Source organism: Sturnira hondurensis, unplaced genomic scaffold, assembly GCF_014824575.4.
Source record: "Sturnira hondurensis isolate 20B ecotype Veracruz unplaced genomic scaffold, ASM1482457v3 Scaffold0006829, whole genome shotgun sequence".
Lineage (NCBI taxonomy): Eukaryota > Metazoa > Chordata > Mammalia > Chiroptera > Phyllostomidae > Sturnira > Sturnira hondurensis.
This window is the reverse complement of record NW_028079460.1, coordinates 876,308-902,353: the sequence shown is the minus strand read 5'-3', so window position 1 is coordinate 902,353 and position 26,046 is coordinate 876,308. Positions and strand designations below refer to the sequence as shown.

The 26,046-nt window shown below is 49.8% G+C and overlaps 1 protein-coding gene across 8 annotated transcripts in view; it reads right to left on the bottom strand.

Annotated features, from left to right (window-relative positions):
- Positions 1-4,419: 4,419 nt before the first annotated feature.
- KCNN3 (potassium calcium-activated channel subfamily N member 3) overlaps positions 4,420-26,046 on the bottom strand; it is a 140,426-nt gene continuing 118,799 nt past the window's right edge. For 4 of the 8 annotated variants that reach the window (XM_037050631.1, XM_037050637.1, XM_037050636.1 and 1 more), the window contains exons 5-8: positions 23,555-23,665; positions 14,862-14,989; positions 14,245-14,314; positions 4,420-9,566 (exon numbers count right to left, since the gene is read on the bottom strand). In XM_037050631.1, coding sequence (XP_036906526.1) covers positions 9,270-9,566; positions 14,245-14,314; positions 14,862-14,989; positions 23,555-23,665 — 606 coding nt within the window. In that variant the 3' untranslated portion in view covers positions 4,420-9,269. The remainder of the gene's footprint in view (positions 9,567-14,244; positions 14,315-14,861; positions 14,990-23,554; positions 23,666-26,046) is intronic. The other 4 variants (XR_005067179.1, XR_005067178.1, XM_037050632.1 and 1 more) reach the window with 4 other exon arrangements.

The following is a 26,046-nucleotide window of genomic DNA, read 5'->3' as shown; positions in this document are numbered from 1 at the left end:
TATAAGTACTAAGTATTATTGCCTGGTAATTGCTGAGTTGGTAAAAGTATCCATCATAAGGAATTTCTAGAAGAGGGCTTTAAGGAATGAATAGCAGCAGAAATGCAGCTAGATGTATTTTTTAAAATATTTTTTGGTCTACTAACTTAGAAAAAATCCCAAATATTAGAGATCGTTTCTGAAGGCACCTAAATTGCATTATTATTATTATCGTTATCATCATTATCATTATTATTTTGGCCTAGAGCTACAGAAAAATTCTTGGGAAAAGTGAGGGTAGGGGGCTTTATTTTGGGCAGGGGGGGGGGCGGCGGGGCTTGATTTCCCTCCCCTGGCCGGGAGTGTGGCTGCAGCTGTGGAGACAGCTGGAGAGACCTGCTGTTTTTCCGGTCCTCTCGGATGTTTTGAAGTGTCTCTTCTGATTGACAGTGGGAACGGGCGTGGTCACCACTTGGGCCGGGAGCTAGAGAGGTTAGTTGGCTTCGAGGAAAAACTGCCTCCATGAGCTCACGAGCAGAGCAATGAAAACCTGGTGACTCCCCTGGAGTTCGGGGGGCTCAGAGAGGATGGTCCCTTGCAATCTGTCACACCATAGACAGAGAAAACCTTCAGCTAACACAGAGCCTGACTGACACAGGGCATTGGATGATCGTAGAAAGGCAGGATGAAGGAGCCCTAGAAAGTGCACTGGGGCGCCCCTGCCAGAAGGAACTTCCGCGCGTCCTTCTGTGTGCGCGGCTGGAGAGAAGCTGTATCGAGAGCTGGTCCAATCCCTGCTCCTGTGACTTTAGTCTCCCTTGTGCTGACAAAACCATGCACAGCATCTAAAGGCAAAGGCTTTCTGATGCTGATGCCTGAAAAGACGTGACCACCAGACTGAACAAAAGCTCTCCTGTTGCATTATGGGGACCACAAAAATGGATTATAATGAAATTACCAATCACTTTAACGACTCTTGTTTACGCACTCCTGCCAAGGGAAAACAAAGTTGCTGAAACAGAAAAATGTTTCCTGAAGGAAAAACAATTTCCTCTTTTGTGACCTGAGAAAGTTTACCACAGCTCCATTCAAAGCCTTTAGGCATGCCCTGACCTGTGTGGCTCAGCTGGTTCAGCGTAGTCCTGGAAACTGAAGGGTCGCAAGTTCGACTCTTGGTCAGGGCACATGCCTGGGTTTTCGGGGGCGCAGTCCCTGTGAGAGGCAACTGATCGATGTTTCTTTCCCTCTCTTTCTCCCTCCCTTCCCTCCTCCCTAAAAATAAACAAATAAAATCTTAAAAAAAAAACCTTCAGGCACTTGACTTTTTTTTTTAATTATCCTTTACCTTTTTAATAAAAAGTAAAAAACAAACAAAAAAATACATCGATGTCCTGAATAGAACCTCTCTGTGTAAAGATCTCACTGAACAAATAAACATAGGACCAGACAAAAGAAATGGAGCTGCAAATAGCAATATAATATATTATGAAGCATTTATATATGTATGGATATATTATATATGAATGTGCAGGTATATGTGTGTGCACCCATGTATGTATACATATGTAAATATTTTCCTACATACGTCACACACATATTTATAGTGACCTCTTTAGATTGAAGTCCAAGGCACTTTTTACAATGAACAGGTTAAAGCCATTAATTTGGAACATAACTGTTTCTGGGTACATATCAATTTTGGCGCCAATATCTAGACAGTTCCTATCTTTCCCTGCTCACCTCGGAGGGTCCCTGGTTGCTGTAATGTATGAGGGAATTGGTTTAAGAAGAGATCAGGAATGTTTCTGGACGGTTAGACGAACTCCTGCTAATTTCCTCCTGGGAGGAGAGTTCCCGCTGCTGGGAGGCGGGTTTCCCAAGGAGGGGGCCCTGTTCCTGCACTGGGCTGAGCAGACCTTCCTGGCCCCTGCCCTGAGGGGCCACCTGACACTCTGATGGCCCTGCCTGCACTGGCCACAGTGAAAACCCTAACCCGGGGCTTTGAGGTGGCTCAAAGCTATGAAGCGAGCTTTATAAAGTTAGACTGCAGAAAGGTGCTCTCTTTCGCACACCACCCAAGCTATGTGACCTCAAGTAGAATTTTAAGGTGCATTTGTTTTTATCCTTATGATCACACAGGACAATTTACTTCATCAAATAATTCTGCAAAAGGAAGAAATGAGGAGGTCGATCATGATTGCTGGGTGGGAAGGCCAGTGCTTCTCAGCTTTTAGTCCACAGACCGCTGGAGACCGTGTTAAAGCGCCTCACCTGATGACGTGGGTCTGGTATGTGGCCTGAGGCTCTGCATTGCTAACCAGCAGAGCCAGGTGGTGCTGATGCTGCTGGCCCACGGCCCACACCTCGAGTAGCGATGGTCAGCAAGCAACCGTACACCTGAATCATTGTCAAGACATCTGCTTTCCTCAAGTCAGGAATGTCCATTGGTTTCCTTGACCTAGGCTGAATAGTAACCTTGAGGGGAACATCAGAACACACTCCCTTTCTAGAGATGTAAGAGTCTTAGTCCGAGAAGCACTTGCAGGAAAAGCAAAAAAGACAGTTCAGTTCTATTTAGTGGCAGAAAAATATAAAGAGACAAATAAATTACCACCAGTACATTCATCAGTCAATTATAAAACTGAGAATAAACTGATTTCCATTACCCAGTGAGCGAGAACCCTGCTAAAGGCAGGTGCCCTGGAGTTCTCACGGCTTTGGTAGAGCTCAGCCTACGTGTAACTGAGGGGCAGTGCAGACCCCGAGGGGATGCAGTTCAATCAGAGCAAGTGTGGGCAACGTGCGTGCAAGGCTGGTCTGAGCTGCACGAGCAGGTTGGTGCTGGGCACTCAGATATCTGTCCTTCGGATGACACGAATAACTAATACCACCAAGGCCCACGCCTTTATCTACATTTTGGCTCAAATAAACATAAGTTTAAGAGGATTCCAGACTTTTTCCCAGGAGAAAACCTGTCGATTTGCACTGCCAGTCTATGTGTGTGGGTTTTTAGGGTTTGTAAAAGGAAGAGATAAGCACACTCAGTTGACTCGACTCGGATGCTAGTGGTTTGCACATGGATAACGTCACCCCAAAGTGATGATATCCAGCGAGGGCCCTCCTCTGGAGGAGGCCCGTAGCTTCCAGGAAATCTTTGCTCCATAACCTACACATCTGGTTCTCATCTAGCCCCTCTGTACCTCAAGGGAAGGAAGAGAGAAATTCTCTGCCTCCACTGACCAGAGGAGGGCAATGAATTTCATAGTTGCTTGAGCAGAGAATCTCCCTCAATTTTGCCAATAAAGGAAAACATCTAGATTGAGCTCTTTCTTTCCTCCCAACTAGAGCAAACTAGTAGAAGAGGAAGCCTTTGTGGGATCTTGCTGTGCTGCCCTGCCCCCTCCTCCATTCCCTTAGGAGCTGTGCTCCACGCTGCGGGTAAACAGCGGGAACCTTGCTCCCTGCTCCCTGCTCCCTTCGAGGCGCTGCCACTGCCGCTCAGAAGAGCACATGCGCACACGGGCTCCCGCTGGGCCTGGTGCGCGGAATGCCAATGTCTACTCCGACACAGAGAAAACCACAACGCCTAGAACTGTGAGTCTTGTGTCGCTGGAGAACAAGACTCTTCTTATGCTCAAATCTGACACTGACAAAGGAAAAACTGGTCGGCTGAGTTCGAGACACACAATTCACGTAATGAGGCCTTGGCTTTACATAGAAAGAGCCTGCACTTTGATTAACCTGGCTCTGTACGGCTACTAAAGGAGGGATGGCTTTTAAAACTCTCTTCTGGAATGGCTTCATAGAATTTAGGGCGGAATTATTCTTCTAAGCTTGGAATAATGCTCTTTTGTCTCTAATAGGCCTCGGAGAATTAGGACACAGCAGTTCTGTAGGCTGAGGCCCCTGCTCTGGGGTCGGCCGCCACCAGCGGTGATGTGTACTCAGAAACAGTCGTTGGGCTGCAGGCGGACACTCGGCCTGCCAAAGACCAGTTTGATACAAAACATTAATTGAAAGTTACAATATATTTTGTAATATAGCAATATATTTTATATTTAAAATAAACTGATATGCTTTCTCCTATCATTAAAAAATAGCAAGCGGTACAGAGGCAAGATGCAAATTCATGTTGAAGCTCATCTGGTTCTGAACATAAACACTTCAGTTTCTGAGTTCGCCATGAAAACGTTTCCTCCGTCAACACCCCAGCATGCCCTTCCGTTGTTCGCGTCTGGCCGGTGCAGAGCGGGAGTCAGAGACCAGCACCGAGCTGCTGCGCCGTGAAAAGCGGTGTTGGTGATGGTGAACGGGTGCTGATTGGGATTCAAACACTGAAATAGTGTGACACAGCTAGAGACTGTCATTTATTTCCTGTCCTTCGTCCGTGGATCTGGATGTCAGGTGTTCTCATTGGGTTTGTATTTGATTTGTCGTTGATTTTTTTTTTTTGCTATAAATTCAGCGTCTCTTTGGGATCCTAACTTCAGGTTGATGTTCAATCTTGTGCTTTTCCTCCATCAGCTCGGTTGGTCACAACGTCCCTTTCGTTTGTTTCATGGTTCAGGTCCAGGATTACAGCTTCCACAATGCATTTCTCAGGTGTGTAAGTAAGTGTCGCAGAGCGCTTGGCACCTAGATTAGAGGTCATATGTTGAAGATCTGATAATGGTTTTGTTCAGAGGGAACTCCAGTTCATGTTTGGGTGCTTCCAGTAATGGTATAAAAAAAAATCACAGTTATTTTTTCTCTAGTCTGTATATATTTATCTATCATTGCACTGAATACGTTGTAATGAGCTTCAGTCTATTTCAGCAAAAATCTACATATTACTTGTCCACAGGAGTTTAATGTTAATTTCTATTCATGCAACCTGGCATAAGCTTTCGGGATGAAGAGCGCTCACCTATTAATATATTCTATACCAGAGGCAGACATTTCATATTGCTCTCCCTGGGACACTCCTTTCTTAGCGGTATCAGTAATCCCATTGCTATAACGATTACTTTGGCTGCAGTAGAGAAGGAAGGGATGTTGTCCAGAGCATCATCGAGCTGCAGGGGCAGGGGGAGGGGAGGGGCGGCTCTGTGCCTACTAGGAACCCACCAGATAGCTAAGGTACCGAAACCAAACACTGCAGAGTCCATAGAGACAGCGAAACGCCCGCTAACAGGTCCTAATCTGCTTCTCAGTGACTTTCCGGGAAGTGGAATGACTGTATGGAACTAGGCATATGTTTTAGGATTTGAAAGCAGTAACTTAAAAAGAGCAGTAACCTAATGGTAGTGCAGTGCTTTCCTGGGGTCCCAGCTGTGGTGCTGTGGTGGGGTGACACCACTGGTCTGGGTTGAAACACTGATTCCTAGTTTGGGGGGCACTGTGTCGAGGTGCACTCTGCAGAGGGGAGAGGCCCTGGGACTGTGTGCTCCTCCTGTATTTCTCCCTGTTCATCTCATTACCTAGTTGATACATAATAATTACTTTTTGGTAACTATTGATTGCCTTCAGACATAACATCAAGGTGTGGATGAGACAGTCTGGTTTGTTGTTGAGGACAATAGTGATTCCATTTTTTAAATCTATTGAATATTTTTACTTAAAAACATTCACTATTATCCTCATTTTAAGTACAAATAAGTGGAGGTATGAGGTGGTGATATTTATCAGCCAAAGATATGGATGCAGTGTTAGAGTTTTATTTATTATGCTTCTGACTTTCTAGTTTTCTTCTGTTCCATCATTACTTACAAGGAAATTACTGAAAATCTAAGGGGGAAATCCTCAAGTATATGAAGTCATTATTTCCTTCATGCTGTTCCTCCTTGCCCTCGCAAACAACGATCGCCGGCACCTGCTGGGCACCAGCGCTGGCTGGCACACCCACTCTGCGCCTCCAGTTACCAGGTGGTGCCGCTGGCGCCTGCTGATGTCACTCCGTAGTGATGACTCAGGGCCGCAACCTCTTGCTCTTTTGGATTATATTGAGCATTTCTGAAGATATGAATTCATGAAGTTATATTATCAGCATGGCAAAAGCAGTTCATAGATACTTTGTGACAATTTATTCATGATTGTCATATATAGGTGGGCCTTTGAGCCAAAGGTGACTTATATTTGGACTCCAATCTAAGGAGGAGTGAGCCCCTAGTCTGGTAAGATTTACCAACTGATGCTATGTCCTGAAATCCCACTGAGATTAGTGGTCTTAAATATCACAGTACATCCCTGACTTTACAGTACATGGAGCTATAATATGGCTTAAGCGATGAGAGGGTGGCCCTGTATTTTTAATTCAAGTGTCTTGATATTTTGGGGAACATTAGGGCACTATAACCTGTCACAAAGTCACCAGAAAGGTTATAGTAGGGCTCTGCCACTGGGTCAGCTTCCCAGGAGCGGGCAGAACCCAACCAGTTCAGTATTGGAGTGAGGTTACCATAACTCACAGTTTTTACAGACGGCCACTTCTTCAGTAGATATGAAACCTCCTCCACTGTCAAACTTGAAAATAAGGCGTGGTATGAGATCCACCTGTGCCCTCTTCCCATCTGACTGCAATGCTGAAGCACAGTGGAATCAGCCAGGAGATCGGCTGTGGGAGGAATGCCTGGGGGAGCTACACCCTGGATAATTGATAGCAAAGTCATCAAGGGTTGATTGTACTTGCAGGAGAATGGGTAACTTCCCACATAAAGCTGAATTACTGGTGCAGAGAAGCAGCCTTCCGTTTACCATTGTAGGATCAACATGCAAATTTGGCCACGTTTTTGGGAAAGAGTAAGTATTCTATTGCCAACAATACATAGCTATTGCACTACCAATAGGTCAAGTCATGCCCCAAATGTCCATGTGTTTCTAGGATGTCAGTGGCTACTGGCACTGGAAACTAATCCAGCCACACCCTTTATTAGTGTTGCTAGCTTGGTCTTTGGGGGTTTAACTAAGTGCACAACATTCATGATGGATCAAAGAATCATCCACAGACTGGGGTGGGTCAGTGACGGTCTGTGCATACTTTTGGGTAGGGGAGTGGCAGTGTGATCTTGCGCGGCATTCACTGGAAATGCAGACAGAATTGTCGTGTGTGTGCGTGTGTGCGTGCACACCGCAGGGCTGCGGCTGACTGGAAAGTGCAAAAAGAAACTGACAGTGGGGGTCTGTAGCTTAAATGACCAGAACTGGCACTCCCAGCCTGACCTGTCAGTGGCCTTCACCTTGGTGAAATGAAACTGATGCCACAAAGAAACCGCATGGTTATTTCATCTGTTTACACATCTGCTGATCTGATCAGCTGAGCTGTCACTGAAAACAGGAACACCATCCTTGGGACATAAAAGAGAGGGATCTTTCAGGTAGTCAATAGCTGAAAGAACAAGTAAAAAAAAGCCAACAGCAAGTGTGGCGTCTGTGGTATTCAAAACAACCAATGAAAATGTTCAAAGGGATTGTCAAAATAAACATGAGACCATTAAAGGAACAGCAACAGCAATAAAAATAGATAAAAGATGTTTAGCAAGAGCCCGGATCTTGAAAGAGTGGCGTTAGTCCTAGGGTCATCTACCTTCGACTGACCCCGATCTTCGAAGACCAGGCCCAGCCTGCCAAAGAGGAGCCTGTGCAGCTGACACGCCTTCGGAAGGGGACGACGTCCCTGCACAGAGTGAGACCCAGCAGGGAACCGCACACACACAGCAGTCTTGTTTTGCCCCAAACAGATAAAATACTCCATGCAGTACCATTTAACTCCCCGCAAACAGAAGGCAAAGACCTCAGAATGAGAAAGCAACGAATAACACGATGCTTTTGTACCACACGTGCGATATGTGGGCATGTTTGGGAGCAATGGAACTACTTTGCTTCCACAGGCCCCTCCTCGCAAGGCCTGTCCCTACACTGGATCTTAATGTTTCTGAAGTCTTTTGGAGACTGAGAGATGTTAGGAGAGTTTTGCACCAAGATTAACACAGCACAGTAGGGACAGGCTGCTGACAAATCCATGCATCTGTGTCAACCTGCTTGACCCGCAGGTCCCTATAGGCTCCCTTAATTCTCAGAGCCTTTCATTCTGAGATGATTTCAGGTCAGGTAGAAGGGACCACATGAGGCACCGACTGCCCTGTACCCCTAACATCTGGATCTGGGAACCTGTTGCTGAGTAAACACCTAGCTGAGAAAACCCCCAGACAGCACTCAGGTGTCACCGGGCTGCACTTGTCAGTGCAAGTGTAGGCACACGTGTGTGCAGGTCCTGTCCCCATCCCTCACGCACACACCTGGTTGTGTGCTCCCCAGGAACATGACTTGTTGGGACATAAGAGGAAAGCTCTGCAAAGCTGCCATTTTTAGAAGGCCACTTGTCTGTCCAGAATGTCAACAGCATCATCTCGAACCAAGCAAACATGGCGCACGCCCAGGATGGAGCCGCCTGTATCATGTTTGAAGGACCTGCGTCTTCCGGGAAGCTCAGAACGTGGCCAACACCAGCACACGGCCTGAACTGAGAGCACCCACATTCAGATTCAAACCAGCTCAGCCCACAGTTAGGGAGTGCCCTGACCCAAACTAGTCCTACTGTGTGTAAGGCAAGGTGCCAGGTCCCTTTTCATTTGGGTCAAGTTCAAACAAGAGTAGACCCGGTTGAGTTTGGGATGTGTGTGTGTGAGCACACTCGCAAACACACGGGTTTATGTGGGTATTGATATTAGATGGAAAATCTGGCTTTTTATTATTCTGTCTAAATTGGGCTTTACGATTGTATAAGATATAGAAAGAAAGAATGCCTGTTTGGGCAACATGTGGGCAGCTCTCTTTTCCTTTTGTCATCCAGCAGTTTCCTCAGACAAAAGAAAAAGAGGGAGGTGTGCTGGAGGACCCCAGTGGCGAGGAGCCATTTCCTGCGCCTGGCGCGCCCCTCCCGCAGCGGGCCCCTCTTCTGGGCGGTTCACCGTTGGCCGTGTCAGCTCATCTGACCCCTGCCCCCGTGGGAACACCTGAGGTTGAGCGTGGATTTCTGTTCTCCACCAACTCTGCAGCAAGGGCCCTGCCAGGGGCGTTGCTTCCTGTCAGCTCAGCTTCCTGCTCCCAAGTAGAGGCACCTAAACAGAGATTAGATTTCCGGTTTCAAGGCGTATCGAACCAAGCACGCTGAATGAACACGAGTCAATCAGTGAGCTCGGTCTCTCTTCCTTACATCCCCTGGTCTCAGTGTTCCTCGATGGCAAAGCGACCAGGAGAGAGTTGATTTGCATCTTAAGACCTATAGGTAATGCTTCTGGAATGGGGAGGTTTATTTAGCAACTGCTTGAACTTGTGTACGGGGTCGGGAAGGAGGTGGAGCTGACCCCGATCGGGCTGTCGGAGAGTGGGGTGTGAGTGGTGCCCACCGCCACGCTGACACCCCGGGCCTCGATGATGGCAGACAGGAGCTGCTGCTGCTGTTGGCGCAGTGTGTCCGCGATGAGCAGGGGCAGGGAGTTGAAGCTGGTGGTGAGATGCTCCAGCTTGGACTCCAGGCTCCCAATCTGCTTCTCCAGGTCTTCGCTCCGATCATTGAGCTCTGTGATTAAGTCATACATGACATTCTGCATCTGTACAGAGAGGCAGAGAGGCCAGAGACAGGGAGATGACAGGTCATCACAGGGAACTCTGCAATGGGGAAAATGAAAAACTCCTCCAGATTACAATGGGAGCAACTTCCACGCCAGCCACGGCTCATGCCCCGAGGAGGCGGCAGCAGCTTACTTTCCTGGAGACACAGAGGCTCAAGGGGAAAAATGTTTTTTTTCCCCCCTCATTACAAAAATCATGCATATTAATTATAACAAGATATAAGAGAATATGTAACATGGAAAAGCAGCAGCACATTTTTTTCTTAAATGGAGCGAGTCTCTAAGCTGTTCTCATGTTCTCATTGTACCCAGCCTCCCAGCTCATATGGTACTGGCACTGCTGATGAGAGACAGGCACTGTGGTGGGAAGTGGGTAAGGCGATGGACCTACAGCTGTCAGGCCAGGGTTCAGGGACAAGTCTGAACTTCATTAATTGTGTGCCCTCCCTTAAGCCCCTTAACCTCTCTGAATCTTGGTTTCCCCTACCACACCTCACCTCTGACAGCCTTACCTCCAATAGGTACCCCTTAAAAATCACCTTCTCAATGAAACATCCCACCTCCCTGACACCCTGCTCAGTACCACACCTCGTTCCGCCCCACTGCTGGTCCCGCTAACGCTGCTTGACTCTTTCTGCCTTCCAAACCACCTTCTAGTGCGTGAACAAATTCACTGTTTCTTTGGGCTATTGCTGTTGTCCTCCAGAGAGGGACGTTTCCCTATTGGGCCCACTGATGTGGGTCCCAGGGAACCAACAGTGTCTGGTACACAAGAGATGCTCAACTAACAATTTCGATGGACAAATATATATAGGGCAAGGGGGTCTGGTGCACATGGCTGTCACTAAAAATTGTTGGCGGAGCCAGTGAATGAATACAGTACTGGCCCACATAAAATGTCACTGGCCCTGCCATCCTGTAGCTAAGGCAGCAGTGTTACTGATGGGAAGAGACCCTCTGCACCCCCAATTGTGTCCATACACCCATGAGCTTTTTCTGAGTTTCCCACCAGAAAAGGAGAGCGGGGCGTGTGAAGGTGAGCAGACGCCCGGGCCCAGCCAGGGTCTGGCTCTGCAGCAGGTGCTCAGCGAGCGTCTGTGAACGGATGGAAAAGAGGTCATGTGAGCAGGAGAGCAAGACTGGGGTGCCTCCAGGGAACTGAAAATAAAATAACATTTAAAAATAATCAAATAAACTGGGCTTCAAGAATTAAGTCCTAAAACCAGGTCAGAAGCAGAGCTAAACAAAGGAAGCTCATGCCAAGGGTGCCATTTTCCTCCCCGAACCTGCCCTTTGCCGAAGCCCCATCTCCGTGGGGGCCGGGGGCATCCATCAGGTTGTCCCAACCAGAAACCTGGGCGTCATCCTCTGCCTCACCCCGCACACCTCACCAGACCAAAGTACCACCCTCCCCTCCCATAAATATCCCCCAATTTCAATTCCTTTAACTGAACTAAACCACTGTAGTTCCAGCTAGGGCCACCCAGCAGTCTGCGACGCACTGCTCAATCTAGTTCTGACTCCACTTCTATCTGGCAACTTTCTGATTATAATTTGGCTTCCTGGGTTGGTGTGTAGAACCTTCCTCCATGTGACAGCCACATCTCTCCCTCAAAGTGTGATATCAGACTTGGGAGCAAGGTTCATGGGCATCTCTGCACTCCCACGTGCCCCTCTGGCTGCAACGGCAGAGGGCCAGGCTGCCCTGGCTTTGTGTGCTCCGCCCCCACACTGGTACTGTGGCTCTTGAGGCTTCTGGCCATCTGCCAGTGGTACTCTGATCCTATTTCACCTGAAGTTTCAAATTATTCCAGAATATGAGAAACATTGGTGCCCTCAGGGGCCCAGAGAGTAGGAATAAGGTGAGAGAGGAAGAAGAGGAGAAAAGGAAGGTGGCAAATATGAGAAAACAGAGAGAAGATGGGGAAAAGGGACTGAAGATTGAGCAACACCTTCCCAGCAGAGACGAGCCCCACAAGAAACTGCCTCGGGCCCCAAAGCGGCCACCACAGAGGTAGAACAAAAGCAAGGCTGCCCTTGGGGGAATGGGACACCCTTACAGACACCCTTAGAGGAGAGGGTGGCTCTGGAAGCAAAGTGCTTCCTTCATTAACCTTCAAAAACCTCAAGGTTTCCATTCTTCCCAGAATGTACAAACCACAAATGCGCCCAGCCACAGGGGCGCCCTGACCAGCGCTGGACTGAGTCCGGGGCCCTGGGTCTCAGGCCCCAGTGCTGACGACTGCCAGCTGCTTGACCTTGGGACAGTCATTTTGTTCCTTGTGATCTTGATTTCTTCACCTGCATTCGTAATCAGAACTATCATTTGCAAACTCTTTGTGGGTTACAAAGCATTTTCACAGAGAGCATCTCATTTGCTCACTTAGGCCTCAGATGTCAGGAACTGTTCTTACCTTTCAGTTGAGGAAACTGAAGTTAGCAAACAAAGAGCCCAGGCCCTCCCAGCCCTGCCTCCATGTATTCAATACAGCAACAAATACTTCGAGGCCACGTGATGTTTTCTTCATCTAGAGGGGACCACAGGGCAGGGCTGCGAGGTGGGCAGCTGGGAGGGAGGGTGGAGTGCAGAGAGAGAGAGAGAACATAGCACTATCAGCTCCCCTGTTTGGTTGCTTGGTGACAGGAGGCCAGGGGGACTGTGGATCAATGGGACATACGCTAAGCTGCTGCCAGAACCTTGGGTGAGTCCCCAGGGAGGAAGTGACAAAGGATGGCAGCTTCGTCTTCTCGCCAGGTCTCACAGCACACCTGCCCCATGCCTGGCGTTAACCCTCTCTCCTCTACAACCCTTCTTCCCAGGGACTGGCTCCCAGATTACTGATGTTCACTTCCCCCACCCCATTCACATGAGCCTCCTTCCAGCTCACTGCGCTTCTTGCTTCACCCAGTCTGATCTGCACTGAGCCCCACCTCTGTGAAAGGCTGCAGGTGGCACTGAAGAAATGCAGGCTTGAAACTCTGGGTTGCCTGATCCTTCTGGGAGAACTTCCTGCCAGCTGAGAGATGAGGCAGGAAACGTTGCTACTTCTAGAAGAAATATCTTGAGGCATGCTGTTGGGCCATTGCGGCATCTCACAGGGTGTTAGCCCTACATGACCCTCTTCCTGGCCACGGCTGATTGGTCTAAGGGTGGACACACGATCCAAAGCAGCCAGTCATCTTACTTCTTCTGAGATTCAGAATGAAGAGCAACAGGCAGTCCATTGTCTTTGCCTGAGGCTAGCCCCAGAACACTTACTCTCTGGACTGGGGCCTGCTGTGGTCCGATGTGGAGACAGGGGCACAGAAAGCTGTCTAAGGTGAGGGGAGGGTGAGAGAAAGAGAGAGAACTGAAGCAGGCACTTGAACAGAAGGAGAGAGCAGAGAGAACATTTCCTGGGTTCTAGTTAGTTCCTTCCTGATGTCTGACCGCAGGCCAGCTGTGAGGTTCTGCCTGGAAGGAGACTTTCTGGTATCCTTAACATAAAATGCCTCCACTTTAACACTGAGTCCCAGTAGGTTTCTGATGTGGAACATACCCAAGACTCTGGGGGCTCCCGCCTCCAGGCTCTCTGGAGCCCTGCACTCCACTTCAGCACTCGCTGCAAAGGCACACAGGCCTGTGGCTCCCTGTACAAGCCGCTCATTCCCTGGTAGGAGTCCCCCACCCCCCGGAGATTGGCAGGCTCCTTCTCTGGCTTCATCCCTTCACTGAAAGAGGGGCCAGCATGTGGCCCAACAACCAGCAATTTCTCTGATTGCACCCTCTTTTCAAAGGGTGTTTAATTTGCCTGAGGGAGTTTCTCTTGCTTACCCAGGGGATGAACGTGTGCCACTGTGATAACTGGCATCTGCTGGAATATTCTGCTTGCCTGGCCCTGGGCTGTACACTTGATATACAATTTCTATCCGGAGTCAATGAGGAGAAGGGGCTGGGGCAGGAGGCCTCGCTTCCATGGCTCCTACACTCAGCTCCACCAGCAGGGCAGCCATAGGTTCCCTGACTTCAGTGATTTGCAAAAAAGAACAAGTTTCTTTACAGCGTTTACAGCAGCTCAGTGCCAGGAATGCAGAATGAGAGGGTGATATCCAGCCCCGGGGTCCTCAAAGGAGGACTCTCATTTTCGGCATCTCTATATTCACCATAGGCTATTTGCTTCTTGAGAAGTAAAGAAATGCACCCCCCACCAAGTGGGGATTGTAACAGCTGGGTTGTAAAGACTGAAGGATGCAAGAGAATGGATGTCCAATTACAACAGCAAGCGGGAAGGATTTTCCCAGGTGTGACCTCAGCAACATCATGGCCATTGTCCCCAGCCAGTTCTCTCCGGTGTGCTTTGCCCTGTGCAAACTCAAGCTCATCTTAGCGCGGCCTGCTGAAACGCTTTGAGAGGGCAGCTAATTAATTCCAAGCAAAGACAAACCCAAACAATTGAATGTAAGAAACAAATGCCAGGCTTTAAAAGACAAGACGCATTAGTAGACTGCAAATGTTAAGAACTTGAACCTAGATAGTGTTTGAATCAAGGAGGAATTGCTCTTTGCTTTCCCCGTCCTGCCCCGTGCAGTTTGGACATGGCCCGTCTTCACAGCCACGCTCGAGCAGTACACCAGCATCTGAGACCTCTTTGGCATGTCTTCAGACTTGGCTACTCACCTTGGAAAGGTCCACCAGGGTGTTGGCTTGGTCGCTCAGCTTCCTCTGCTCCATCTTGACACTCCTCAGTCTGTGGGGAAAGAGTTGCAACAGCCACGGTCTTTGAGTGCCTGTTAGGGTTAGTCCCACGAACGGTCTCCACATTCACATCAGTTCATCTGGTTTTGGAACCCAGTGTGGGGACCTCGAACATGGGTGACACCCGACCAGCACCAAGGGCTTGTCAGGTGCCCCAGAAAGCAGGTTCTTGCCTCCATGCATGCTTGCCTTCAGTCACTCTGGTTTCCTCCCAGACCGTTTTCTGGCTTCTTTGCCTCGAAGCTGCACCTTCCACCTCGGACGCTGTACTCTTGGCTTTCAGGGTTCCCCCAAAACCTCCAGGTCAGAACACTGTTTTCATCCTGTACTGTGTCACTACACTTCTTCCCCAGCAGCCTGTCCAGTGTCTGGCAGTGGCAGGCGCGCTGGGTGGACAGACTGACCTGTGTTCCGTTCACTGCAACCCCCAGGCTCCCTGAGTGGAACAGGATGCACTTCTCCTGTGCCCCTGAGTGCACGAGGAGACACTGTGGGGTCCCAGCCCTCCCGTCTGGGGCCCGGCTTCCCCGAATACTCACTGGTGGATAGCCTGGAGGAACTTCCTCTGGTGCTTCCTGACTTTGGCGTGGTCGATCTTCTTGAGCAGCTTCGTGTGCTTGTAGATGAGCCACGTCTCCCGGAGGACATTGGCTGCCGCATTCTTGATCTAGGGAAAAGTGGATAAAGCAGGGTGCTCTAAGGTTGGTTTTCCTAGTTTCACATGTTTTTCTGTTTGCTGATACAGTCTACTTTATAAGGAAACAATTCTGCAGTGATCTAATTCCTTAATCAAATCATGAACTCTTAGAATGGATAATTAAAATTCATCTCCCACTGATCCTGTGTTAGACACAGTGCACTGGAGCCTGAAGTTCAGGGTGTTTCCTGTTCCTTTTTAATTATTTCAGGACTGCCTCTCGACTGCTGTTGCTGGTGCTATATTTAGACAAGCTGCACTAACAAGCCTTGGGGGCCCGGGGCTCCCTCTGAATGGATGAATATGCACGCTGCTGTTCTTGCACGCAGAGTCCCAGCCCTACCTGAGACTGCCGCTTCCTGCCCACGGTGCTTTCTTGCATTTGGAGAGTAAACAGATTTCCTATCAGCTGGAGATCTGTCCGGCCCTCTTTGAGGAAAAGTCTTTCCCAACAAACGGAACTATAGGTGTTAGTAAGACTGTTGTTTCTCTCCCCGAATGGCCAGAAACACTGACACTCAGTTTTACACGGACCTGTGCGTGGCATTAAAGGGGAGTAATGTAAACCAGTATCTGAGAACCAGTGCAGATATCTGGTGTGGAAACAGAACTGCCACTCTCCCAAGGCCAGCTCCTCTGTGCGCCACAATCACTCGTCTCAACAGATGACGCTGTCATCTGTTGGCATGGAAACCGCTGATATCACCCGGCCCGAGACTGAGATGAGACATATCAGTGGCAGCCAGATGGCTGGGGACAAAGTTTCAGTCCAAACACAGACATCTTCAGCAATTAGTAACAAGAGCAAAAGGAAACATTTCTTATTAAGCACAAACTAAACAGATTTTTGGTTACCCACCCCCACTTCCATTGGCCACACACACTGGCACAGACCCACAGGCCCGGGGCCTGGAAGTAAGTAGGCCAGCCTCGTAGAAATCAAGTTACTAGCCAGCAAGGATTTTTAATAAAACTGGAGAGTACAGGCCTGCTTCTTCAGACTGACAGCAACAGATGGGACGTCATTAAAACACTGAGACATGTGGGAAGGCCTAGGAAACATCGTTTTGCAGACTGATAACTTTCGTGTGTGTATGTTTTAAAAACTTATTACTAAGGTTGGATTACATTTTCCACTGGCGCAGAAGTGATATTTTTAAAAGAACAGCTAAGTCTTCTCAGAAATGTCTAAGTGACATAAATATATTGCTTTTTTTGTTCAGTAAAAATCCACTGTGAAAACGGTTTTAAGGACTTAATTGCCCGCCCCTGTTAACTTCTTGCTCTAAAGGAAGCAGGTAAGGGTGAGTATAAGCTAGAAATAGTGAGTGTCCAGGTGAGAAGTGGGGAGGTGGAAGAGGGGGTGGTCTGGGGTTCTGCCCAGGGCCTGGAGTGGATGGTGACCAGGCCACACAGAATAGAACCCCTTCTCTCTGTGTAGCATGTACCCCTGTCTTTTGGGGGGGGGTGGTTAGACACGCGACCTGCAGTTCCCCTGGTACTCAGCCTCCAAGGGAAGCCTCACAGAGAAACAATAGGGCAAACCTGCCCTGCATTTGGGCCCAGCAGGGCCCCAGCTCCGCAGGTCGCCTCTACGGATGGGGAAGGGGAGGACTGCCGGTGCGGAGGGGCCTTTGACCATGGTCTCCATGCGGTGTGGGGCAAGCACTTGCGGTCGAAAAGCGTGTGAGTGAATTCCTCTCCCAGTAGTTATTAAGCAGTTGAGGCCTAAACACTTAATTATCTGTAAGATGGGAAAAATGAATCTCGACTTTAAGGGTTGTTATGAGGCCCAAATGAGGCAGTGATAACGGTGCTGACCGTGAAGCCAACGGCTAGCATTACCAGGCTAGCGCAAGCCTGAGAACCTTCCCTGCGTGAACTCGGTCATCTGTACAACGCCGTGGGGCAGGTACTGATATTACCCCCATTTTATAGCTGAAGAAACCGAGACACAGACTGAGACTGTAAAGTTCAAAATGACAAACTGAGTCAACATGGACTTAAGAGTTACAAACTAAACAAACTGATGTTGGTTACTATCATCTTGCCTAAACCCCCCTTTAAAAAGAAACAGTCTCAGAGATGGGATGTGAGGGCCAGACTCACAACCAGCCAACGTCAAGGTCAAAGCAGAACCAGATCCAAGAAGAGCAGAAGGTTTTCATGAGGTCTGAAGAAAGACCTGGCTAGATTTCATCTCTACACAAACAAAATTATTTCCTGTTTTCCAGGATCAAGGAATTGGAAAGGACATTAGAAACTTTTAAATCATCTTGGCCTTCACTCAGCAATGACGGAACAGGGCGTCCATGTCCCACATGTAACGTCAGCCCAAAGGTGAGTTACTGAGGCCCCAGCATGGCCCGGCTGGTGGACAGAGGCAGCCACATCATCTTTACCGGTTTGGACAGGACACCCCTGAGTATTCGGGAAGTGATGTTAAATACGAGCCTTGGTGCTGATGCCGAAATTAATTGCCAGTGAACAGCCTGGCACAAAGCTAAGATCAATATCTGCTAGAGAAGAAGAAACAGGCTTTTAACTGCACTGTGCTTTCCCAGGTGGACAGTAACCGCTGCTGTGACCACGGTCTCCCTTCAGTTCACCTGGCTGACGAGCATCGTTAGGGTGGGGAGCAGCTGAGGTCTTGTGCCTTCCCTGGGGTTCGCTGAGCCCTGGATGGAAGCTTGGGGACCCTCTGAACTCTCCTGGCGGGAGGGGCCACCAGGGCTTAGAGGTGGTCCTGGGTTGGGGTGGGTCAGGGCACTGGGCAAACCTGAGCGAGGCTGGTCACCAGCAGACGGGTTCAGGGATGGTTAGAAGAGGGCCTCTGTGCGTGGAAGCTGGTCATCCAGTTCACCAAGCCCATGAGCCCAAGAGCTGATTGTTTCCTCTCCATGTGTTTTCTACCAAAAAAATGTACGTTTTCATTCGATGAAGGCCAAGGACCGGGCTCAGTGACCTACATACTTTAGGAAGGGCTCTAAGATTAAAGGGGTTGAGTAAGGAAGTCATCCAAATAAGATCCTGCAAATAATAGCAACAGCTAACATTTACTGAGCACTTACTGTGTGCCAGGCTCTGCAAAAACACTTTGTGTTTACAGTGTTTTATTAGCTCCCAGGAAATCCTCACAAGTGGATACAATTACTATCTCCTTCTTGGACCTGTTATGAAACCCCTCTGGGACTCAATTTTCTTATTAATGAATAAGATAAGCTTTTACTAAGCCCCTACAATGGGGTAGACACTGTTCCAGGAAGTGAGGATACCAAGATGTACAAACCGGTAACATTCAAGCCCTCGTGGAGTGTATAATCTTGTGGGGACAGCATGTAGTTTATAACATAGCGTCAGGTAATAAATGCTTCAAGAGAAAATTTCATCAGGAAGGTGTCTAGAGATGATGCGAGTGCCACCTCGCGTCACCTATAAAATGGGACTGCAGAGTTGATTAAACGAGAGTACACTTCCGACATAGCAGTGTGGCCACAGTGCTTTTCAATGCCTGGTACCTTCATTAATATTCTCCCCCCAACACCAAATAAACGTCAGCCTCTTTCTCTTCCTTCCTTGCTAACAAGAGAGAACACCAAACGAAACACACAAGCCTGTTCCTCGAGCCCTTGGCCACATCGCCCACATCAGGGCTTGCTCAGGCCCCTCTCTGCCGGGGCGACATGCCACTCGACACTGTGAGGGACTGAGAGCTGTAGGCGGAACACAGGACGGGATGAGACAGGCACCCATGCCAGCTGGAAGACATCACAGTACACCCACTATACTGCCCAGGGAAAGGGTGTTGCCCAGGAGGCTGGAGAAGGGGGCAGGGAAGGGAAGGTGAGACTGCACGTTAGGTGTGACTTGACTTGAAGGACCTACACAGGCTGCATTTAGATTAACTGAGAGCTTGTGGACATCACAACCTGAGAACCTAAAGCCAGCTCTGTCTGCCTTCAGACTCCTGCCCAAAGGTGTCTATCAGACACAGCTGGGCAGCAAGGCTGGCCAGTCTTCCCCTCTGCCAGCCCCCCCACCCCCCAGCCACACAGACTTCCTGCGGTGCCATCTCTTTCATCTCCCTTCTGACACCCTCTCCCCTTCCCATCCCACCCTTCTCCGTGCTCCCTCCCCAGGCTCCTCTGCTCACTTCACCCAGCAGCCAGCCCTGAAGTGGGAGCTCTACCCCTGTGGCCAGTGGGAAATTAGGGCAGGGAGCAAGATGAATCTCCATGGTTCAAAACTGGAGTTTGAACTCTTTCCCCACAGCAGCATGGTAATGAATGGCGGCTGATTCTATAATAATATTTACGCGATGCTCAGTGAGGTTGGAGGTAACCTGGCTACTCTCGGCAGCAGGACAGAACCCCAACCCCATGCTGAATTTCAAGGAACAGATCGCCCTGGAGAACCTGCTGGGTGGCGGCTGGAGAGCTGCCCGCAGGCCTGAGAACAGACTGCTGCCCTGGCCAGGACCTCGCTGGCCGTGCATGGCTGGCCCAGCCTTCCTCCTCGCTGGGCCTAGAGGCACAGCCCTGAGGGTCCTCCCAGCTCACAAGCTTGGTTTCTATGACGACTGTCATGTCTGGTGTGGGACAAAACCCTCATCAGCAGCAAAATCTACAATCCCCCTCTGAGGGGAATTAGCATTCCTGGTAACTGCTCAATTGATTGTCTGATAAACGTTAAAGACATTCGGACCTATTCTGGGAATTCACCCTTGGGACCAACCAGTTGTCAGTCCTGAATCTCGTGGCCCTTCACCAGACTTCCTGCACCTGGTACAACAGCGCTACCTGTCTTTTCCTATAAAATGTCCTACCATGAATAAGCCTCTGAGTTGGTCTGCCGGACAAGAATTTCTGCTTTTCCAGCAGGATTGTGATAAAAACTTTGACATATGCTCATGATTAAAGAGAAGTTTTCTTTAGCACTGTTCAGCGGGTGCAGAGGGGTTACTAAAGGTTTCTGAACGGGGTGCTGATATGTTCAGAACGAAGTCTTAGTGTCTAAGGAGGTCCGCGGGGAGGTGAAGTGGAGGACGACGAGTTGGGGGAGGGAGGCCCAGCAGGAGCAGGAAAGATAGCCAGCAGCTGCCATGGGGCAAGACGGGGGCAATGGTGGCTCTAGGGATGGTGGTGCAGAGGGTCTGGGAAGCCCTGCGTGTGAGCATGGCCGTGGCCTCAGCAGGTCGAATCAGACCCGTAAACTGCTGGTGCCCCCCTGGTCCAGATGGTGCTAAGTTTTCAGGCATGAGGCACACACTGACATCATAAGATGACCAGGAAGTCAGGAGAAGGAACTAATTTAGGGAGGATGCAGGTTTGGTTTTGGTCTTCCTCACTGATTTCATGGGAAATGTGCTTGGATGACGTATTTGGAGCAAGAACCCCTGTGGCAAGGGTAAAGAGACGCACCCTGAGCCGGCCGCACACACCGGCTGCTGCTGAGGGTCAGACGTGGAGGAGGCACGGGAAGCAGAGCGACTCCTCACCACGGTGCCTCTAGGGCCTCCGGCATCCCTGGGCAGCCTGTCTTGCCTTTAGAAAGGAGAGGTGCCTTCTGAGGGCAGGTGGTAAGGATCGGGGTGGGGGTGGGGGGAACCACCCCTTACCCATCCTGATGTCCCCAGAATGGGTGACCCCGTGGCTGATGTGTTCAGTTATGTGAAACGGAGAGATGGGGACATGTAGTGTCAAGTGGGAGAAAAGATGGGGAACTAACATCCTTTTTACAGTCTCCCTCCCTAATGTGCATGTGTCATTTACATGCACATTACCTAACGGCCCAGAGGTTACCAATAAATTATGATTACACAGTGACAGTGGTGGGAACAGTGCAAAGTCCATGTGAGAGGATCCAACGGCACTGAATACAGACGTGACGCCGCCATCAGGACGCCGTTGGCAAGTTGAACGAGTGACAGAAGAAAGGCTTCGGGTCCAAGGAAACCAGAAACCGAGTCCTTACCCTGTGCCCCCAGGCACCCCTTCCTCCCCCAACAAACACACAAAACCCTGTGACTCTCGTAGTAAAGGCTGGGCTGAAGCTGGTACAGCAAGACAGACGGGATGATTAAACACTAGGCAGTTTGAATATTTTTATGACGAAAAGGTTTCAGTTCTTCTTTTTGTTTTTGCTTAGCTGTTTGAAGGATAAAGTTTGCATATCCTGGTAAGAGACTGCTTTTAACCGTGAAACTAACTGTTCACTCCTGAGAGGGCGGGAATCACACCGTGACCAGCCCCTCCCACAACCAGACCCTCACGATCAGACTGGGCCTGGGCCCCCCGCCCCGACCCTAAGCGACCACAGCTGGACGCACTGGGGCCACGTGGAAACGACAGAGGGTAGACAAGGCACCCCCGGGGAAGGACGGTGGGATTCTCCGAGCAGACCACGTTTGCAGCCGGTTCCCTTTGACCAAGATTATGTCCCAGAACCTTTGGGAGTCCCAGTCCCACTGGCCTTGAAACCGCCCCCACCTGAACCCCTACTTCGCATGGTTTGGTTCTCTGGGAAAAGACGGTAGGCATTAAAGGGACATTTTGACAGATTTACGTGATCTCAGAAAAGTGAGATGTGATCTGATTTAAAAGGAGCCGTGCACCCATGAGTGAGCAACAAATATTTGTTGATTTGATTTTCAGTTCTACTTTTGAAGGAGTGAAGTGGACTGAGTTGAGGAGAATTTTGGAGAATTATTCCTGAAAGACTGAAATAAGCAACCACAATCTCATCTCCTTTGTAATTGTGTTGCAGAAAAATTGATTATTTTCCTGTCGTATGAGGGAGCTGGCTTCCCTTGGCTTATTTTCCTCTACAGTCTGATTTACACAGTGAAAAGTGGAGAGGACAAAACAAACAGCATGAAATACAAGTACACCCTTGGTTTCAAAACGCAAACCAGGACAGAGAAACTGTTAATGATTCCGCTCTAAGGAAACAGCTTCCGAGAAGGTTTCGGAGGGCAACAATCTTGTCCTCACTCCTGTACTAAGTCATTTCAGGAGAGTAGATACAAGTATATCTGCGTTTAGGTGTTCCAGTCACTTTTGTGATTTGCTCAAGACCAGGCATGACTTCTGCCCGCTGTCTGCAGGCCTGAACGGGGCCGTGGGGCTGCGGGGCTTAGGGTGACACCCAGCTGGCCTGCGCACTGGCACAATTCTGCCCCCCGGATGTCACAGGCTGTTCTCTTCCACCAGTCGACACCTCAGGTCCACAGTGTACCATGTGCAGTGGGTCTTCACTTAACATTGTCAACAGGTTCTTGGAACTGAGATGAAAAGATGTATAAGGAAACCGATCTTACCACAGGCTACCATAAACAGAATCGAGTCCCAGTGGCACCACACGAATGTTGTGACACAGCATCACTGTCGAGGGGCCGCTGTGCAAACACCTGTGTGCCAGCAACGTGAGAAGGGTCGTCTGTGCGCTCTCCCTGCGACCTCTGTGGAGGGGGCTCTTCAGAGAGCCCAGTACAGGTAATCAAAGACCAAACAATCACGCACCGTGAATGAGTCTACCGAGAAACTGGAGAGGCCTTGGCAACCACGCGCTCTCCCTTGCCTTCTCCGAGAGCTCCCGCACCCCCTGCCATTGTCCTCTCTCTCTTTGTTCTCCCTCCTGCCTCTGTCTCTAACACACTTTTTACTGCGCTGCAACATCGATCACTGAATACGTTCTCCAGCTTTCAAAAACACAAACCCAAATCAAGTCGCTTACGGCCCTTCCACCCGCTCCCGTCCTGCATGAGAAGCACTTGCTGGGGCGGCCATGACCCCAGCACAGGGTCTGAATTCTTGCCCATCTCAGAGAGAGGGGGGTTTGCAGGAGATCCTATGATGACCTTCCTTCAGCCTGCAGCTGGCAAAGAACGGTCCACCAGAGCTGCCATGAAACAACCGTCCTGCCCGCTGTTTCCGCCCCTTCTGGATGGGCCCTTCTTCCCCGGCAGCCCGGCGGGGTGCCAGACTCTCCGCTCTGAGTGCTTTCCATTCCTGCCTGTTTTCAGGGTGCATCCTTCTTAGCCACTTTCATTGAGGGGGCACGTGAGGAACGTTAACCGGAAAACCCAAAAGGGAAAGTTGGAAAATGATGTTACTTGGGAATGTGGGCCCTACAGCACTGTCTGTAATGATTTTTAAAGGCCTGGATTTAGATACATGTCCAGTACCATTTTAAGAGTCTCCACTGCCCTTCCTCATGAGAATCATGAAAATGTCTGAGCATAAACAAACCACTGCTTCTTGTGGGGTGATTTATTCAATCACCACTAGGCGAGGGGGCAGGTTACACCTCTGCATGCTTTAGACGTAACTATTGGGAACACGATTCGGTTGCCTGAACCTCGCACGGACATGTGAGAGAAGACAGGACCTGGGGCGCTGAGGCGTGTGCCCATTTTGTGGAGGTGGGTGGCCGGTGTCTGGGGTCCCCAGCCTACACCGCGTGACTGCTTCCTTTCTGACTGGCCTCCATGTCTGTCTGAAGTCCCCCATTAAGATGTGGATGGCGGTGTTTTACCCGTTTGGTGAGCTGAGTGTCCATCATGAAGTTGTGAACATGCTTCTCCGCTTTGGTGAGCTCCAGCTTCCGGGCCACCACGGCCACCACGAGGGCAGTGCAGCCCGCACCCTGCGGGACGACAGCAAGAGGATGGGGAGAAAGCACATCATTCAGAGGCAAGATCCGGGTGGAAGACTCAGTGGGCCTGGTGACCACTGTGGGAATTCTGGGAGTGCAATGGGAACTTGAGCTCTCTGGCTGGCCAAAGGCACAAAACCTGTCCAGGCCCTGATCCCTGTACCCATGGAGGGGTCTGCAGTGCCCTTGGCCTAGCTGCAGAGCTGACTTCTGGGAGGCTGAGTCTTCATAGCACTTGCCAGTTCTTAATGGAGCAAGACATTGAATGTGGCTGAAGCTTTGGGGAATTTAAAACAATGAACAATCATCTGGTCACCTGCCAGGCTAAGCAGAGACTACAGAGGGTCTGGTGCACACACAGGCCCACTCTCCCACAGGTGTGTCTCAACCCTGCCGCCAGTTCCAGACAGGTGGGCCCCGGTGGAAAGAAAGCCACACAGATGCTGGAGTATTGGCCAGAACACCTGCTGGTCAGGGAGAGTTTTCCTGAAAATAATCTAATAAAGAGGCAACACATTCTCCCCCAGATCACTTGCCAGGGGAACACCAGTGGCAGAAGTCGCTCGCTTGATTCGATTCTACTTGCTGCTCAGCTGAGTCTTTCTACCTGAAGATCTAGGCTATGACTCAGCACAGGAAGTGATTCTGTCTTGCTTTCGCCAGGAGGCTCATGAATTCACCGGCATGCAGAGATTTTAAAGAGGGCAACAATCTTGCCTCAAACCAGGATTCTAAGAGAACCCACAGGGGGCCCTCAGTACTTTCCAGAGCAGTTCCTATTCTGCTCGGGTAGGTCCATTGGGGGGGCGGGGGGGGGGGCAGCACAAGGGAGGCGGGCAGTAAAAGCAGCAGGGTTTCCCGGGACTCTCTCCCCGAATCCTCTGGGCGAGTGCCTGGCCGTGTGGACATGAGCAGCAAAGGGGAAGTGGCTCATCCCAACACCCTCCCACGGGCTTTCATGTCCCCTCCTCAGTGCTTCCTCACTGGCCTGCAAGCACTGGCGGGTGAGAGAACCACTCCTTTCCTGATTCTTCCATTTAAGCGGAAGCCAGACCAGCGCTTGCCTGGTTCTTGGAAGACGGCGCACTCTCCTTGGGAGCCATCACCCTCTTCCTGCCCCCGGGGCCCAGGACCATCCTGACCGCCACTCAAGGAAAGAGGCGGTAAGATCAGCGGAGTCAATAGTCTCGTCCTCAGCTGCAACAGCAATTAGAGAGGCCACAGAGCCTCGTTCAGCAGTTGAGGTTCAGGATTGACGGACTCAATCAGTAACAGTTTTGGCTCATCGGGTCTAAAAGAGCGTGTTAGAAATGGTAAAGAATGGTCTCAAAGTACATTGTCTGTACCGAGTGGGCAGACCAGTGCCCTACTACCTCCTTTACAGCCTCTCTTTCCTTTCCCACAGGCTGGCAAAGGCTAGTCTGCATACCGTTTCGGCGTGGCCGAAGTTGGCTTCTACGAGGGTTCTCATCCAAATAATCTCATGTTTCTTGGTACACTTGGTCATTTGGTCAGCTGCCGATGGGCCACCCATTTCTAGCCCAACAAAATGAAAGGGACTTAGTCTCTGTGAATCTCCCTTTTCTGACCTCATTTTCCTTTCTTGTTCAGAGATGGCCGTGTTTTCTTGCCACCTGTGACTTGCAGGAGACTCTGTGCCCCGTTTTCAAAGGATATGTATGGGAAGCTGGACAGCCTGGTCTGGAGCTGTAATCAATTTAGCCAGGCCTCCAAAGGCAAAAAATAGCTTAAAAGAAGCTGTCCTAGAGGGCAGATGTGTGCTCAATTCTGCTCAACCAGATGAAGCACAATCACTCTCCTTTATTTGGCATTCCAAAGGTACTTTGGGCTGAAAGCCCAAGAAGAGGGATATATCACAGAGGTAAAAATGGAACATCAGATGGAGAGGGTTCTCTTCAGGCTCTGTGTTCATTCCCTCATCTCCTTGGGTCCAGGCAAAACCCCACTGATATTGCCCCTGAAAGCTGGGGGCATAACAAGCCAGGAGTCGCCCTGCTCAGCGTACACGCCACTTACAGAATTTCATCAAAACAATGTATTATCCACCTTCCCGAACTTCCAGCATCAGGATACGGTGCTCCATGGTCTCTCTACAGCTCATAGCATAGCATCTTGAATGCAGGAGGCTTCTAATTAGCTAGAGTGTTTTAAGCAAGAAGCCGTCTGTCCTCTATGATTAAGGTAAGTTTCTGCACGGAGGCAGCAGGGCGGACTAGATGACGCTTCCCAGTTCCTTTCTACTTAAACACACCAAGACTCTCTGGAGGATGCTGGGCTCTTAATCCCTAATTCTAACTTGAACAGAAATCAATGGATACTCCCAGCTTTGCTTTGCTTTTAGAAAATCCATC